The 17,089-nt window shown below is 41.9% G+C and overlaps 1 protein-coding gene across 1 annotated transcript in view; it reads left to right on the top strand.

The window, feature by feature from the left end:
• Positions 1-15,248, top strand: part of LOC127583883 (cytosolic carboxypeptidase 4) — a 148,043-nt gene extending 132,795 nt beyond the window's left edge. The window contains 1 exon segment of the mRNA XM_052040273.1: positions 14,370-15,248. Coding sequence (XP_051896233.1) covers positions 14,370-14,508 — 139 coding nt within the window. The 3' untranslated portion in view covers positions 14,509-15,248.
• Positions 15,249-17,089: the final 1,841 nt, after the last annotated feature.

The raw sequence follows: 17,089 nt of genomic DNA, 5'->3' as shown, positions 1-17,089 counted from the left end.
CTGAAGGGCCTGTTTCGATGCTGTATGTCTCTATATCTCTATTACTCCAAACTAGTGTTGACTACTTTAATCCTTCCTCAGCTGGGGAAATCAGACAAATGGGAAGTTAAAATGTCCCAGAATCTTTGTGTATTCCACAGCCAACGTGTTTTAGCCCCTCGGGAAAGCAGCCGGCACACTTTTCCAAAGCCAGCGGAGTTTCTCTTGTTTGTGTCAAGTGCCGATATGTCAGTCAGGTACAACTGCAATTTTTATCAGGACGCTGAGTGAGGAAGGGATGTAATTTTCCATTGGGCCAACGAATCCAGTGAAGACTAAAAAAGCATAAAATGTTTGCATTTTAAACAATTATTGTACCTTTCTTGTGAGACTGGGAGGGGCAGCAGTGCCCAAAAGATGGTCCCTCTCTGCTGCATTGTCCTCCTTGACACAAGTCAGTCGCTGCAATCTAACCTGTTAACTTCCTGTTGCTTCTGACACATGGAATCAAAATGGAAATATTCAGCAGGTCGGGCAGCAGCTGTGGAGAGAGAAACCGATGAAAGGTCCTTGAATGTAAAGCATTGACATTGTTTTTCTTTCCACTGATGATATCTGAGTATTTCCAACATTTTCTATTTTAATTTCAATTTCTGGTACCTGCACTTTTTCCATTTCAATGTTCGAGCCAGCTTTTTTGATTTTTCACTGACTTCCTGGCCGGAGTTAATGATGACTTAGTTATCACGATTTAAATGGTCCCCTTGAGGGAAGAATATCCCTGGACCCCATTTATGAAGCAGTGGGGTGGATTTCTATCCTGCTTGCCTTCTGAAAAATGACCTGGTTTTGGATTCAGGGCAGAGTTCTCAAATTCCTTCTGACTACCGGGGGCTGTTGTTGATTAAACCTTATTTAACACGGTGATAAGGAGAGGTGATGTAAGCTTTTACTCCATCAGCTTACCCTCCCATGGCCAGCCCCACCATCTCTTATCTCTATCTCTGGAATAACTCCTCACTAGCTGCTTTCACTCTCTCACCCAGGATCTCTTCCAGGTTTTAATCATTCTTCAAGACCTAAGTGCTTTCTGACATCAGCTCCCAGCTTTCCTCTCACTGCTTTGTATTTATATGCACTTGTCATGTTTTCTTGGTTTAACTTGAAAGAATGTTCACTTTTATCTTTTCCAATCCACTGAGTATCTGATATACCTCTATACGTCTCTCTGATTCATCACCCTTGAAGACTGAAGAATTCAAAGGCTTTTTTTTCTTGCTCTCCATCCTCCGCACTTTGAGCTTCCTGCCGTTGTCTATCACTACACCCCGGGCACGGACGCTTCCCTTGGGCTTTGTATGGACGTGCGGAAGTAGTTATTTGTAGTTCTCACTCCTTTGATGGTTGGTGTGGACTCGGTGGGCCAACGGGCCTTTTTCTGTGCTGTATGACTCCATGACCTTCTTCATGGGAGGTCATTGATGAAGAAGCTGAAGATCATTGAGCTGTGGGAAATGTCCTGAGGAACTCCTGCAGTGGTGTCCTGAGGGTGGGATGATTGACCTCTGACAGATGACTGCAACCATTGAAGTGGTTTCCCTTTGATGCCCATTGATTGCAGTTTCACCAGGGTGATTTGAGGCTGCACTCTGTCAAATGCTGCCTTGATGTCAAGGGACTCTTGCCTTCCTCTGGATTCAACTTTGGACAAAGGCTGTGATGAGTTCTGCAGCTAAGTGGTCTTGGAGGATTTTAAAGTGGGCATCAGTGAGACAACATAGTTGGTAAAATTACTGGATTAGTATCCTGGATAATTTACCTAAAGGTATGTATGAATCCTACCACAGTTGCTAAGGAAGTTAAATTCAGGTAATTATATAAAATAAAAATGGAACGTATCATTAACAATGATTGGATTGTTGTTAAAAATCCCATCTAATTCACTGATGACCTTCAGGAAAGGATATGTGCTTTCATTCACAGTCTGATATTTATGTGACTCCGGTCCCACCAATGTAGTTGGCTCTTAAATGCCTTGCAGAATGATTGCAGTAAGCTATTCTGTTCAGGCGACAATTACCAACGGACAATAAATGCCAATCCTGCCAGCGATACACACATCCTCTGAATGAATAAATTTCTAAAAAGAAACTTTGCCAAGTCCTTTGCATTACTTTATTGGGAATTGTTCATACATTTGTTACCATTGTCATTTGCATTCCTCCTTTGGAGAATAGTAAATAGATTCATGGCTTGTTTGATAGCCTGCCAGTAACAGACACTCTCTGATTCATCACCTTTGAAGACTGAAGAATCCAAAGTTTTGTTTTAATCTTTGTCTCCATCCTTTGACACTGCGATCAGCTTCCTGCTGATGTCCACCACTGCATTCTGGGCATGCATGCTTCCTTTGGGCTTTGTATATTAGTGTGTAAGCTGCTATTTGTGCTTCTTACATCTGTGAGAAGCCTGACAACAATGGAATTAGTTCTACCTGACCAGAAATCATGATGACATAACCAAGATGTGACAATCGATTTGATCCCAAGACTGCAGTCCTACTTCTATCATTGCCATGAGCATCCATCAGCCAATGAGATGGTTGGTGCTCTGCTGTGGTTGGAGATTAATGGGTTCCCATAACTCATTGAATGGCAATGATTGTGTGCTTTAGGGAGCTCCTTTCATATTTCCTAATAACATAGCAGGAAGCCAATTCGGCTCATGCAGTCTATGTGGATTACAGGGCAATCTCATTCCTCACTATTTTTGCTTGTAATCTATTCTCCTCATATTTCTCTCTAGGGGCAATTTACAGTGGCCAGTTAACCTACCAACTTGCACACCAGTGCCACTGTGCCACCCATATCATCTGACTGGATGTTGCCCCTAAACTCAGAGCCAGAGTACTAATCTGCACTCGCTGGAACTGTACAAAATGGGGTTCAACTGCTGCACTTTCTGATATTGAAGTGGGAGTCCCAACACCATGACAAAGGCTCGCCACTGTTCAAGAAGTGTTGAGTCAAATAGAAACACTGGAATGAACAGATAGTGTTCGTTCAATGTTTGATCTGAAAGAATACACCTCTGCTAACACAGAACTTGCCCAGTGATCTCTTCTCTTTCTCCTGTCCATCCACCAATGTCACAGATCTTTCCACTTGATGGCTCAATGCAAAGCTCTCAAGCTGTCCTCAGCAAAATTGCCAAACCGAACATGATCCATCCTTGAGGAATGGACAGACCAGAAGACGTTGCTGTTCTCAGATATTATAGCACAGACCGATTTCACCTGGATTGACTCTTGATGGCTGACCCCGGGTACAGTTTGTTTTGGGCCTTTTCTCTATCCCAAGTCTTCCTAATACCCATCCAACCCCACAGCTCCTGATGAGTAGTCATAGCAGTAGTCCTGGCTAGCTGTGCTATTCTGAGGAAGCCCCCTTGTTACCTTGGAAGTTTTGTGTGGTGCTGTGAACAAGTTTAAACCCTTGAAATTCAAACCCACAACCTGTCTACTCCAACTGAGGGCTTTACTACAGTTGGTGCTAGAAAAGAAAATGTGCACATTTTGTTCATGTGTGGAAGTATGTGCTCTAATATTTCTTTCTGTTTGTAGAGTAAAAACCTGCAATTAGAAAAAGGAAGGGATAGGAGGAAGGAAACGGGCAATATGTTTCAAATCTGCCATCAACCAACCTCAAGGACATGTTCCTGGCAGTCATTGTAATGTCCTGCAGGGCAGTTTGGATCCAGGCTTTGGTGGGTTTCATCTAATCGGATACTATGTAGATGGAACTAGTTACAGATCCAAGGGCATAATCATTAAATGTATCCCACAAGAGCTATGAATGATTAAAGGCTCCTTAATGCAATTGGCTTAAGAACTTTTACTCGACTAACAGGTCATTGATAAATGACCTGATTAAGCTGCATTTAATCAGCATATTAACAACATTAGATTCTCTTGCTTTTACTTAACCGCTGAGCTACTCTGTTTTACAAACTATATTGCAAAATAATCTGCTGGATATTGCAGTTCCATGGATAAATGCTGGCATTTTCCGGCATAAGCGCCGGTCACATTTGGGATTTCCATACATGTGTGAAAAGACTCGACGGACGGCTGCTTGTTGGAGATTTCTCAACTATGTTCCAAAACTCTCAACTGTGTTTCCTTGAAATCCACATGGTCCTCTGCAAAGCAAGAAGTTGTAGCAATTCCTTGCTCTTATATTAGGGATCCCTGCACTTTTCAATGGAGGAGAACAGTGGTGATGAATTAAATATTCAAATTTAGATTTTTGTTAAAGGTTGTTTCACTTCAAACATCTTTAAAAGTTACAATTTTTGTATTTAGTAAAATACGTATTTTTACTAGATTTAATGGTATAGGGATGTCAGAAACATCAACGTCAAAGTGGAGTTAAATATTCAAATTTAGATTTTTGTTTAAGGTTGTTTCACTCCAAACATCTTTAAACGTTACAATTTTTGTATTTAGTAAAATATATATTTTTACTAGATTTAATGGTATAGGGATGTCAGAAACATGAACGTCAAAGTGGAGTTTATTGTCACATGCACAAGTACACGTATGCACAGGTGCAATGAAAAACTTACTTGCAGCAGCATCACAGGCACATGGCATCACATAAGCAGCTTTCACAAGAAAAACATAAATTAAACATAAAGTATAGACAATTTTTACAAGAAGTAAACACAATTAGAACAGAAACAATGAAGTCCATTTTAGAATTAGAACAGAAACAATGAAGTCCATTTTAGTGCAAAGTGATCAGAGTGGTCATGGTGTCGCTAAGCTAGTGTTGATGAGGGTTTTGCTGTTTGGTTCAAGAATCCTGTCTTTCAAGAACCGACATTCTTGTTTTTGTTCAGCTTTGACAGCTGACTAAACTGGAAACAAAGTTTAGTTATTTGTCAAGATTTTCTTAAGCATTTCCATGTGCAGTGCTCGTCTTAATACCACCCCAGCCGCTCTTGGCCTCCTGCCACTTGTTTTTGTCCCCTGAAGCCCACATGAGCAGCAGGCTCTGTCACCACTGACAGTGGCCTCTTTCAAAAGGCTCCATGTCCTTTCACCTGTGTCAGAATATCAAATCCATATAGGGACGAGGCAATAGAAATGAAAATTGGATCTCAAGAGACAGAAAGAAAGACATAAACAGTGAGGAACACGGTCTAGTACTATTTGTACAGGGATCAAGGTTTAATGGTAGAATTCTCAACTCTCTTGTAAAAGGTGGAGGGTTTGAATCTTGCTCTAGGTGACCCCAGTGATAGGGGTCCAGAGTCCTGGTTTGATGTCCAGAGACAGAACCAATCTGAAGAAAGAGGAGCAGAGACAGAATGTGAGGAGAGGGAGAGTTAGAAAGAGACAGAAAGAGAGATATGCCATTTTCCATATCTACCACCTTCCATTGATTCTTTAGTGTGTGGTGAGACTGAGTTGAGGAATGGATATAGCCACAAATGTTCCGACACTGCAAAATATGCTCCTCAGATGATACATGCATTAAATTTCACTCAAATTAAGCATCCATTTTGAGAACAGCAAACATCTCTTTCTGCAGAAATCAGAACACAACCAGAGAATGAAAACAACACCTTTATGTCATGGATTTAGTGTCTAGTGCCTGTATGACAATGGAAAACGGAAGAGGTGTGAGGTTCAAGTGTGAACATAAAAGGATGATGCAAAGGATTGTGCGTATGAAGGGACGATACAGGTCCTCCAAGATTACAACAGAGTTCCGTTCCTGGGAACTGTTCGTAACCTGAAACAGTCTGCAAGTCAGAAATGCAGCCACCCAACAATATACGTAAACAAAAACACAGGCCAACCAAGGACAACGTGTTGTTAAACTGGGGCGTTTAACTCAACTATTCAGGTTTCTTTGTACATTGGAATATTTCCATGAACTGAGATCCTACACCACAGAAGATGCCTGCAGCCCCACAGCAAATCCATTCCGTCGGTCCCCCAAATGCTTGTTCGTATGTACAGGCTGTACATAGGTCAGGGGTTCATAACCTGGGGAGGATCTGTCCTTCTACTGGAAAATTCAAATATCAAAATAAAGATTCAAAACTAAGACTAAACTTATCCAAACTGGATTTCATTTAGAACTTTGGATCTTGCACTTGGATCAACCACAATTCCTAAGTTTATGACCAAAACTCATACTCAGCACCTTCGCCCTGATTAGGAGCCTAGAATTTTGGATTCACCTCAGCATTGTCTTCCTAATTCAGCAGCTGTGGATGTTTGACTTGGCTCAACCTCTTTCTCCTAATTTAGAGTGTGGGAATCTTGGACATAGTTCAGTCCAATCCCAGGCTTTGGCTTTATGATCTACAAATTGCTGCCAATACACTGACTGCTTCATAAACTTAATTCACAGAAACCTCAGAGGAACTGTATCAAACACTTTGCATGCAGAGAAAACCATGCGTAAGCAATATTTCTTGGAGAAAAAGAAGCAAGATGGATGAGAAATTCTTCAATAGAGTGGCAAGCTCACAAATAATTATTTTTGAGGAGCAAAAATCAAACTGGGACTCAGCGGATCGAGCAGCATCTGTGGAGGTGGGGGGGTGGGGTGGAATTGTCGATGTTTTGGGCTGGGATCCTGCATCGGGGTGGAGAAGGGAAATGGGTGAGACAAAGGCCAGTAGGTAATAGGTGGAGCGAGGAGGGACAAAGGATGACGAGCAAATGGAACAAAGTAAGGGAGGGGAGGGTGAAGGTAGAGACAGCTGCTGGGGCATGATAACTGGGAATAGAAAGATGCTGGGATCTGATAAGTAAGAATGTTGATAATGGGAACTATTAAGGGAGAGGTGAATGGCAAATGGAACCAAGAAGGGGAGAGCGACTGGGGAGATGATATCCAGGAAAGGGGACAATATTGGGAGGATTGGAGGTGGGTTGGAAAGAGGGAGAGGGAGAGAGTATGCAGAATACCAGAAATTAGAAAATTCAATATTCATACCACTGGGTTGTAGACTACCCAAGTGGAACATGAGGTGTTGTTCCTCCAGTTTGTGTTGGGCCTCACTCTGGCAGTGGAGAAAGCTGAGGACAGAGAGGTCAATGTGGAAATTTGAAATGGCATGCAACTGGGAGCTCAGAGTGGCCATTGCGGACAGAGCGCAGTTTCTCTCGGTCGCCTAGTCTCCCCTTGGTCTCGGCGACGTAAACGAGGCGACATCAGTAGCACCAAATGCAGTAGAAAAGGTTGGAGGAGATGCACATGAATCTTTGCCTCACCTGGAAGGGGTGTTTAGGTTTCTGGATCCTGGTGGGGGAGGAGGTGTAAGAACAAGTGTTGTACCTCCTGAGGTTGCAGGGGAAACTGCCAGGGTCAGGGAGGATGTGTTGGGAGGGATGAGTGGACCAGGGCGTCAAGAAGGAATGTTCCCTGCAGAATGTGAAAGGGGTGGGGAGGAGAAGATGTGACTAATAGTGGGATCTCGTTGCTACTGCAAATACTACAATACTCAGAACACATAATAGGCCTTCCATTATTAGGGTCTTTCCTTCATGTTTCTCTCCTATTGGGTTGAGGGGGGGGGGAGGGTTGGACGTTGTGACTCCCGAGGATGGGGAATTGTCAATGTTAGAACCAACATTGGTGGGGAGTTCATTATTAACTGAAAGACCTACCTGAAGTGCTAGGACCTATTGGTTGGGGTGTCTCAAACAGGTTTCTTTTTATAATTAGGTTCTGAATGCTTTGGTTTTTAATTTGGTTCAGCTCTGGGGTTTTTTTTATTCTGTTTTTATTACTCTCAATTAAACCAGATATTTTTGGTTATTCAAAAAAGCTTCACATGAGATGCATCAATTCTCAGTCCCTGCAAAGTGCAACCAAATTGAAATTGGTAACAATAACAATCACAGACCAGCTCAGAATCACCTTAATTATTTCTTCAACAAAATCTCATTTGTTTTTCATCAGCACCTTTTGTTTCTCACCCCATTTCTGCCCACGCTTTTTACTTTTCCTTTATCTTCATTACCATCATGTCACTGCAAGTGCATCTCACAAAATAAATGAGATTATTCAGTAGGCTGTGTTAGCAATATAAAAGCTACATATAGAATTCTTAAAGCACAATAAATAAAAACAGATTCTGCACAGTTGACATTTATTTCTGGCATACAATTTTATTAGTGCAAAAAAAACCCCAACTCCCAGGTAAGTTTTTTGTTTTATGTTTTTGTGCTTCACCTGTTAAAACAGGCGAATTCAAATCCAAGTTATGGCGAAGCAGGCCTCTTGCTGTGGAGGCTTGCTTCTGCAAGAGTGATCCATCATTCATAGGCCACTCGTGCATGCATGAAAGTCACAGAAATGGCATGCAGGTCTGCACTGCATCCCACCATGCATGTCTGAGAGTTAGCACACAGTAGAACATAGAACATAGAACAGTACAACACAGGAACAGGCCCTTCAACCCACAATGTTGTGCTGAACTAATTAAACTAGTAATTAAATGCCTAACTAAACAAATCCCTTCTGCCTACACAATGTCCATATCCCTCCATTCTCTGCACATTCATGTGCCTACTGAAGAGCCTCCTAAATGCATCTATTGTATTTGTTCCACAGTCTCTGTGTAAAAAATTTGCCCCACACATTTCCATTGAACTTACACCCACTCACCTTAAATGCATACCCTCTAGTATTCGACATTTCGACCCTGGGAGAAAGATACCAGCTGTATGGGATATGCATGGAGAATGATTCTGCAATATGCATGGAGAATCTGGCAGAATAATCATGGACCTTCACACAGGATTTTCTGTTGCACAGCAGGCTTAAACATTGCGCAATTCAGCACTATATCTCGGCCAGAGGCTTGTCGGTGTTATTTCATGAGTTAAATGAATGCAAGTTGTGACGGGATTTCCTTAGCTCTTGCTTAGTAGCAGCACGTTGCTTACTGGTTGGCTCTGAAGCAAAACTTTGACCTCATTCCAAGACACATGCCATATAACGCTGGATTCCAAGTCTTGTTTCATGAGGTGCCACCAATTGGCTGAGCAAAGTAAAATTTGTAAAGTGTCAGAAGTCAAACAGCGTGTAGTTCCTCACTGAGGTGGATTGACCATGGCCTGTGGTTTCAGAAATACATGAAATCTCCTGCATTATGCTTGACCCATAAATTCTACCAATAATGGAAAAGGCAGTGGAATAAACATTACATTATTTTAGTGTACAAAGATTGGGAAAATTTGCTGATTGCAGTCATACTTGTATTGGCTGTAGCCCAGATTTTACTATCAATGTTTCCTTTCACCTTCAAGCTTTCCCTGTGATGCATGTTTTACTTAAGAGATTAGCAGACATGAAATCTCTGTGTACTAATCTTATTTCAAAGTTGCCTCTTGCTTAAAAAGAATTTGCATTGTTGAAGGGTTTGAAGTGAATGATTTGAATGCAACAGCACACTTAGACATTCTAGAAACACTTATAAAAGGCTGTAAAAGATCAAAGCAAGTGCTGAAATGCAGACAGTCAAAATAGAGTGCTGTCTAAGCTATGCACCAAAAAGTTCAATGCCTTTGCAAAATTCTAAGTGAGTTTTGTGTACTTTGCTCCAGATGGTATCACTGTTGTCTGAAAAATTGTTGGTTCTGTTCGGCACAGGTACCTATGACCACATCTGCCTATGTTGTCATCCATTTCTACAGTAAGCAGACATAAATGGAGGCTTTAGTCTTGGAGGACTCCGGTTCCTATATCCTTCTCCACAGATCACCAGCTTCCTTGTAGGTCAGCTTTCCAGTCAAGGATGAAATTGATGAAAAGCAGTAGTGCAAAATTGGGCCAGGAGTGAATCAACAAGAAAGGGAAACCAGAGTGGTGGTAAAATATTTCATTTTTCACTGTGGTGCTGTCTCCAATGAATAACCCTCCATTCTTCTTTATCAGTGCTAGACTGAAACCTCCTAACCATTGTTGGTCATAAGGGAATTCATTCCATATGCAACACAGGAGACTGCAGATGCTGGTAACTGAAGCAACACAGAAAGCTCTGCAGGAACTCAACCGGTCAGGCAGCATCTGTGGAGAGAAGTGGACAGTCGATGTTTTGGGTCAGGACTCAAGATGAAGGGCACAGCTGAAGGGTCTCAACCGGAAACGACAACTGTTCATTTCCCTGCATAGATGCTGTCTTAACCGTTGAGTTCCTCCAGCGCTTTGTGTGTCATTCCTTTCGAGGTTTGGTGCCAGGTGTTGAATGCCAGGCAGTGAAGACACCTTCAGTTCTGTTGGATACAGCTGTTTCCTATTTCGGTGGGATAAACTTAAATTGCTTGAAACTTTTGGCAGTAATGATGGAAGAAACAGATTTGGCCCAGGACATCTGCATTTTCTTCCATTTGAAAAGGATTAACCAGCAAGAACTAGGCTGCTGGGAATGACAGGGGTATTGACCATTTAGGCCTCTATTTCCAGGTCCCTCAATTCCATTTGCCCTCCTGCTTTCCATGTTTGTTCAGGACCCTGCCTCACAAAATCCATCACTTTCAGTCATTAAACTCCTGTTGTGCCAGCATCTACAACCTTTTGGGGAAGAGATCAACATTTCTTTCACCTTTTGTGTGAATGCTTTCCAATGTTGCCCCTGAGTGGCCAACCTCTCATTTTAAAATGGCAACCCACATCTGCCCATGTTGGGTCAGGCCTTTTTGACAGAATCATTCCTAGATCTGCACTCCCAACAGTAGTAAGGGAGGGCACAAGTGACATTAGTCAGTGATGTTCAGAATTATGTTGCAATTGAGGTGATTGTGCACCTCACCAGAGTTAATTTCTCTACATCTAATAATGCAAATTTATGCCAACTGTTTAATATTAATGAGATACAGAATGCCCCTGCTATGCCCCTGACATTTTGATACAGAAGAAAAATTATGCAAAATAAATTTGATTAGTCACTGAGCTCTGAGAAATGAATGACACTGCATTAGGCATCAACCTCCTTAAAAGTTCATTGCTGTTAAGTACTCTGTATCACTCTGAATATGCACAGGGACTATGACAGAGCACCTCATAGCACATTTACTGTCCCACTCTCCTCCCACACAGGATGAAGTCAACACATTGTAAAATGGTTTCCCTTCTTTCCTGAGTCCTAATGCTGCTGGCTGTATTATGTGCTGAAAATTGCATAATTACAGGGACTGTCAGAAGTGAGTTATGTTCATGTTTTGCACTGCCAGAGGTACGCTGGTTTTACACAGGGCTCTCCCACTCCTTGGACACAGTCTCTTTGCTGTCATGAATTGGGAAAACACCATAATGACAAAGATAGAATTTACATAGCTTAAAAGAACCTATGCATCAGAAAACAATATTTGAAATGGTTAGAAGTTGAGATTCCACTGGTAAAGTATAATGCCTGGGATTATCATAAGGAGTTAAAAACCATGTAGAGTCTTTCAAGTAATTCTAAAAGCTGCAGGAATGAATTAGTTGTAGAAATGAATGAAAGAGTCAATATCAAACATCGGTTGTCGTTAGTAATACATTCATACTCTCAAGTGAGCAAGGCAAGAATATCTAGACATGCAAAAACTGCAACATAATTAGGGGCGATCACCTGTATTTTTCTCCCTGTTGCTTCTGTGGATTGCTTTCGGACCTGCACGTTACACCTTATCACTTGGCAACAGAAGTGTTATCAGAGAGTTAAGATAAAACCACCACATCTTCCAAGAAAGCTGTGTGCTAAGTATTTCTGTAACCTATGCTTGCCTCCCACTTTCAGTACTTATCTTCAGTAAATGTTAGGGGACTGTTGTTCTGCCCCGTACTCTCTGATTGCACACACCATTCTGCACCCTCCCAAATGTGCCCAGTCTCCTTCCACCTCCTTGGCACAGCCTGTTTGGTGCAGGGTGCAGAGCAAATACCTGAGCCATTTGTTGCAATGGAGATTGGGTCTGAGGTGCAAATCAATTGTTAGGAAGAATACAAGTGCAGAGTTCCAAAACACAAGCAAATAGCTCTTGCTACAGCCCTGTGTATTAAAATGAAGCCTTACCAACTTAATGCTGCATTTAATATAAATTTCAAAGACCACTCCCTATTGAAAGGACAACATCATTTGGACAATTATTCCTAAACAGAATCGGCGACTAGAAACAACGGTGAGTCAGGAGCTTTGGCTGGGCAGTGTTACTCTGGATCCTTCCTGGCGATCCCTGTGCTTCACAGAGGATGATGTCCCTCAAGGTGATGCATCGTCTGTTGTGCTCTCCGGAATCTACTTGGGTTGGGCAATAATGTAAAATGTATGATAGGGATTTAACAGTAGGCCGCAGATCTTCTCTGCTTTAAACCAGGAATGGTGCACCACAGGCAATTAAATCAATTTTGTTCCTTTTACATGAACACAAAGCCCAAGTTACCTCCACAACTGTCACTTAGTCCTTCATTACAATGTTATATGCATTCCTACCCTGAGAAGCCTTCAACAGAATATAGTTGTCTGTTGCATTCATCTGTTACCGTGGTTATGAAAGATATAATACTTGGGTTTCACTGCATGTCAGGGTTGTTATTGCAAATCTGATGCCTTTGTTATTTTGATAAGGACAAAATTGTTCACAACAGCAGGGAGGGGTTAATCATGGGTGGCAGACCTTTAAATATGAGATCTTTAATAATCCTTGAGGAGCAGGTGTTGCATTTTCTGGAGCAAAGGCCTTCAAGGGTGATGGAATTGGAAAAGCAGAGGGTTCTGCATCTCTTGCTACCGTTAGAGAACAGCTCTAATGCTGTTGTAGTCAGAGAGACAGAGGCAATGATTCTCTGCTAAAATGCTGTAAATATTGAATCAGAACTTTCTCTTCAAATTTCCTAGAGAAATTGGATATTGGTTTTCAGAATTTTGGCCAGAAGAGATCACCATTAATGAGGGCTGGAACTCACCAAGTGATTCAAACTTGAGGTCAATAGGGATTTGATGTTTAACTTCTGAGAAAATGTGAGACCTCCCCAATTTGTAAAGAGAAATGGAATATACTAGGAAGTCTCAGTGGCTATTAAACTATGAAAGACCACTCTTCTATCACCAGTCTCTCCCACTCTGAGAGGGTCAGGCAGAACATGGCTCTGATGTATCTGCTTCACTAGAACTGAATTTACCAGTTAGGTCTCATGTCTCCTGGCCTGTGGCAACATTAACAGTTGTGAGCTTGGAACCTCCTGGCCATGTCCAAAACAACAGCACTGAGAAATAAGAGCAGGGGAGTTGTCCCCTGGTTTACATTCATCTGCAAAATTGACATCACAGCATTATCATTTTGCTGTTTATGGGAACTTACTGTGCACAGATTATCTGCTGTGTTTCCTTCATTGCAAATTTATGAAGTACTTATTGGCTGTAAGATGTTTTGAAATGAGGTTGTAAAAGGGGACTTGAGAATTGCAATTCTTTCATTCCTTTTCTTTCACCGCATTTTTAGAAAATTTGACAAGAGCACAGATTAGGTTTTATTAAAAAAACAATTTAAATGGAGTGCAAACTACAAATTTGAAGAATTTCTTTTCAAAGTACAAGTTTATTACAAAGTACAAGTAATAAGAGGTGTCACCACGACAGTACCAAACCTGAGGGACCATGCCACCATGGTGTTGCCTCTGGTCTTCCTAAGTAAAGCTATTCCATAACTAAATGTGTGTTCATGCTTTCTATAAAATAATAGAATGTTCCTTCTGCTGTATGTGTGTATACTGCTATACACTTGCAGCAGCATCACATGCACATAGCATTAGCATTAGATACACAACATTCACAAGAAAAACATACATTAAACATAAATTATGCAAAATTATACAAGAAAGAACACAAATAAAACAAGAACACAAAGAATGCAAGAAAAGAAAACAACGTCCATTGCAGTGCAAAGTGGCCAGTGTTGCTATACTGAGGTAGTGGTTAGGGTTGTGCAGGTTGGTTCAAGAACTGAATGGTTGAAAGGAAGTAACTGTTCTTCAACCTGGTGGTGTGGGACTTCAAGCTTCTGTACTTCCTGCCTTTTTATTTATATATGTGAAGTGATCAGTTCTAGAGTGCAAACTGGCCTATTTACAAATTGTCTGCTTGCTGAATTGGAAGGTGGAACTGTCCCACATAAAGCAGTGAGCTTTCATCCTCTTGGCTGCCACACACCCAACTATCCCCTTGTGAAATGCAGGAGCTATTGAATCGGTCATGACCATTCTCATCAGTGTTCTGACAATTTGCAGGAAACTTTACTGGAGACTTCACACAACTGCATTGGTCTTATGTCTCCAATTGAAAAGGAAGCTAATGATTTTTTTTATTCTATCTTTGTACAGTGATGTGAGTGTAGATGATGAGCCCCCCTGCCCAGAGGAGATAGATTATTACACGGACAACTGCACCGAGGACGATGATGATCCCATTGACCTTACCACTGAGGTCGACGAGAGCTCTGACGATGAACTCTATTGCTGAGTTGCGATGTATATTATAGAAGCTGCGAATGGATGCCCAGCATTGGGGAAAAGATCAAGGCCATTCCTTAACCATCATACACATGGCGATTGGGAACTGAGCACAAGCATCATGAATGCAATTTGTACCTTTCCCTTTCAAGGCAAACTAAACATTATCTGCACCAACTGCTTCATCTGTGGGATGTTGCTCAGTCTTTCGTTATTCTTGAAGTTCTAATTAATTTATGGATTCCTGCTTATTCCCGTGTTATAGCTGAAAGTAGAGACCCAGCAAACCTGTAGAGGATCACAAACCCTGCATTCCTGGAGCACCTCCCCCTATTTGTGTCAGAGAATGGACTAGTCTGTGCACATCTTGGCACTTGCATGGATGCACCTGCAACACCTGCACTCAGCTGGAGAGGAAGGTGTTCACCTCGGACAAGGATGACAAGTGGACAACAGCCCCAAACACCAAGGCTGAGACTTCTCCCCTCTCATGTCTTCAGGGAAGCAGACTCACACCCTGCCTGGGTCCTATGTTTATTCTCACTAATGAGGTCCTGTACCAGTGCTTTGACAGGTTCCTGGCCATGAACATAAGTAGGACCAGCAGGAGAAGGCCATTCAGACCCTCGAATCTCCTCTGCCATTCAATAAGATCTGATTGTTATCCTCAGCACCACTTTCCTGCTTGTTTCCCATCATACTAGACCTCCCCAAAGACTAAAACCTATCTAGTTCTCGGAATATATTTGTTGTTTTATCCTCTGCAGCTCTTGGGTAGTGAATTCCATAGAATCACAACTCTTTGCAAACAAAAATGCCTCATCTATATACTAACTGGGCAACTCCTTATTCTTCCCTTTAGATCCATTTACCTCCACAAGGGAAAACATGCTCTGAGTGCCTTAGGGACCCCCTGACCTGGCTCTGATATCCCCTAAGTTCATGGCCATAAGGGCATCACTGAAACATTGGCACAAGCATCAAGGTCTACAACTTTAAAAATGAGAGTCTGCCAAAAAACATTGTAGATTATAGGGTCACAGAATGTAAGATGGGTCACAGTGACAATACAAAAAAAACACAAGCTGGATGATGGGTAATGTCTGAAAGTTGTGTGATTTATTTGGGTGATTCTTTGGGAGCTTAGCTTTCCATAAATCCTTGATCCTACATCAGAAACAATAGTCATAGTGTCATAGAGTGATACAGTACAGAAACAAGCCCTGCGGCCCAATGAGTCCATGGCAACCAGTTCTTAGCCAACAATCATCTGAGAGAGAAGTTCACAGTCATTTGATTACAACTGCTGAGGGCATGAACCTTGTTACCTCTGAAGTGTGGTTCCTGTGCTGAAGTGTTCTTTGGGCATTCAGTGGACATTGGTAAATAATCTGATTTATTTCCCTCCTTCACATGGTTGAAAGTAGTGTAACAAAGTGTTTACAGCATAAGAGAGTGTTATTGAAATCTGTGAACTTATATTTAGTACCATCGAGATGCTTGGTTTTGGCATTCCGTCAGGTCCTGTCAGAGGGCAGAGAGCTTCAGGGCACCATGGAATTTGATCAGAGAACAAGCCTAGTCTAACTTTTCCTGCTTTAACTCTGTCCTTCTGCTAAACAAATTACAAACCATCATTAAATATCTATGGAATAATTGAAATGGTCCCTTAAATGAATATTGTGACTAACTGTTTCACAGAGGACATCATTATGTGTTTCAGGCCTAATTTTGAAGTTCTTGAGCTGAGAAATGGAGGCAATTGTATTTGCTATTTGCTGAGGAACTGTCCAAGAGATTATTTTGTAAATTTGACCCAAACGGATCAAACTAAAATCAACACAGTGTGGAGCGCTGGTGGGTTGGTGAGTGGAGGAAATGCACAAGAGCATCCAACGGTATAAGTTTGAGACCTGGACTATCTTAACTTCTGGGTTTAAATTCTACCAGTCCATTATCTGAATGGAATAGGAGGAGGGTGATTGGATCTGCTGCCAGATTGGGTTGGGTTGGGTTGCCCTTGATCACCTTCTGCCTTCAAGTCAATGGCGGGACAGATTTATACAGGGCTGGCAGAAGTGAGCAGGGTGGAGTCCTTCAGGGAGGGAGGCTGCACATTGCCAGGCCGGGCCAGGAGGTTCATGATTATTCCTCAAGGCTCTTACAGTACTTTTCTTTGATGGAGAGCCTTGTGGTTGGCAGAGAGCTCCACTGTTCACACTCCTGCCAAGGAAGCATAAGAGTACGATTGACATAATGGAACCCTGTGATTTGCATAAACTCAAGTAATTCCCTCCTGTATAAACCCTACAATTAACGTGGAACGTGGAGTGAAAGGATCTATTTTTGAGCATGTAAGTAACGTATTGTTTTAACTGGCCAATACCTGATTATCCCACACTGGCAGAGTTAAACTAATCCATTGGCATCCTCAGTGGAGGCCACGATGACATCTGTTATATTCATCAGCAGTGGGTGGTTTCAATGCCAGAGGTGGCATTGAAACCACTCTCCTGGTCCTTTCCCTCAATGGCAAAACTTTATTGCGACAAATATTAGTTCTGGGTGTGGTGGTCAGTGATATGGGTCAG

This window comes from Pristis pectinata, chromosome 28 (genome assembly GCF_009764475.1).
Source record: "Pristis pectinata isolate sPriPec2 chromosome 28, sPriPec2.1.pri, whole genome shotgun sequence".
NCBI classification, from domain to species: domain Eukaryota; kingdom Metazoa; phylum Chordata; class Chondrichthyes; order Rhinopristiformes; family Pristidae; genus Pristis; species Pristis pectinata.
This window is presented reverse-complemented; position numbering and strand designations above follow the sequence as displayed.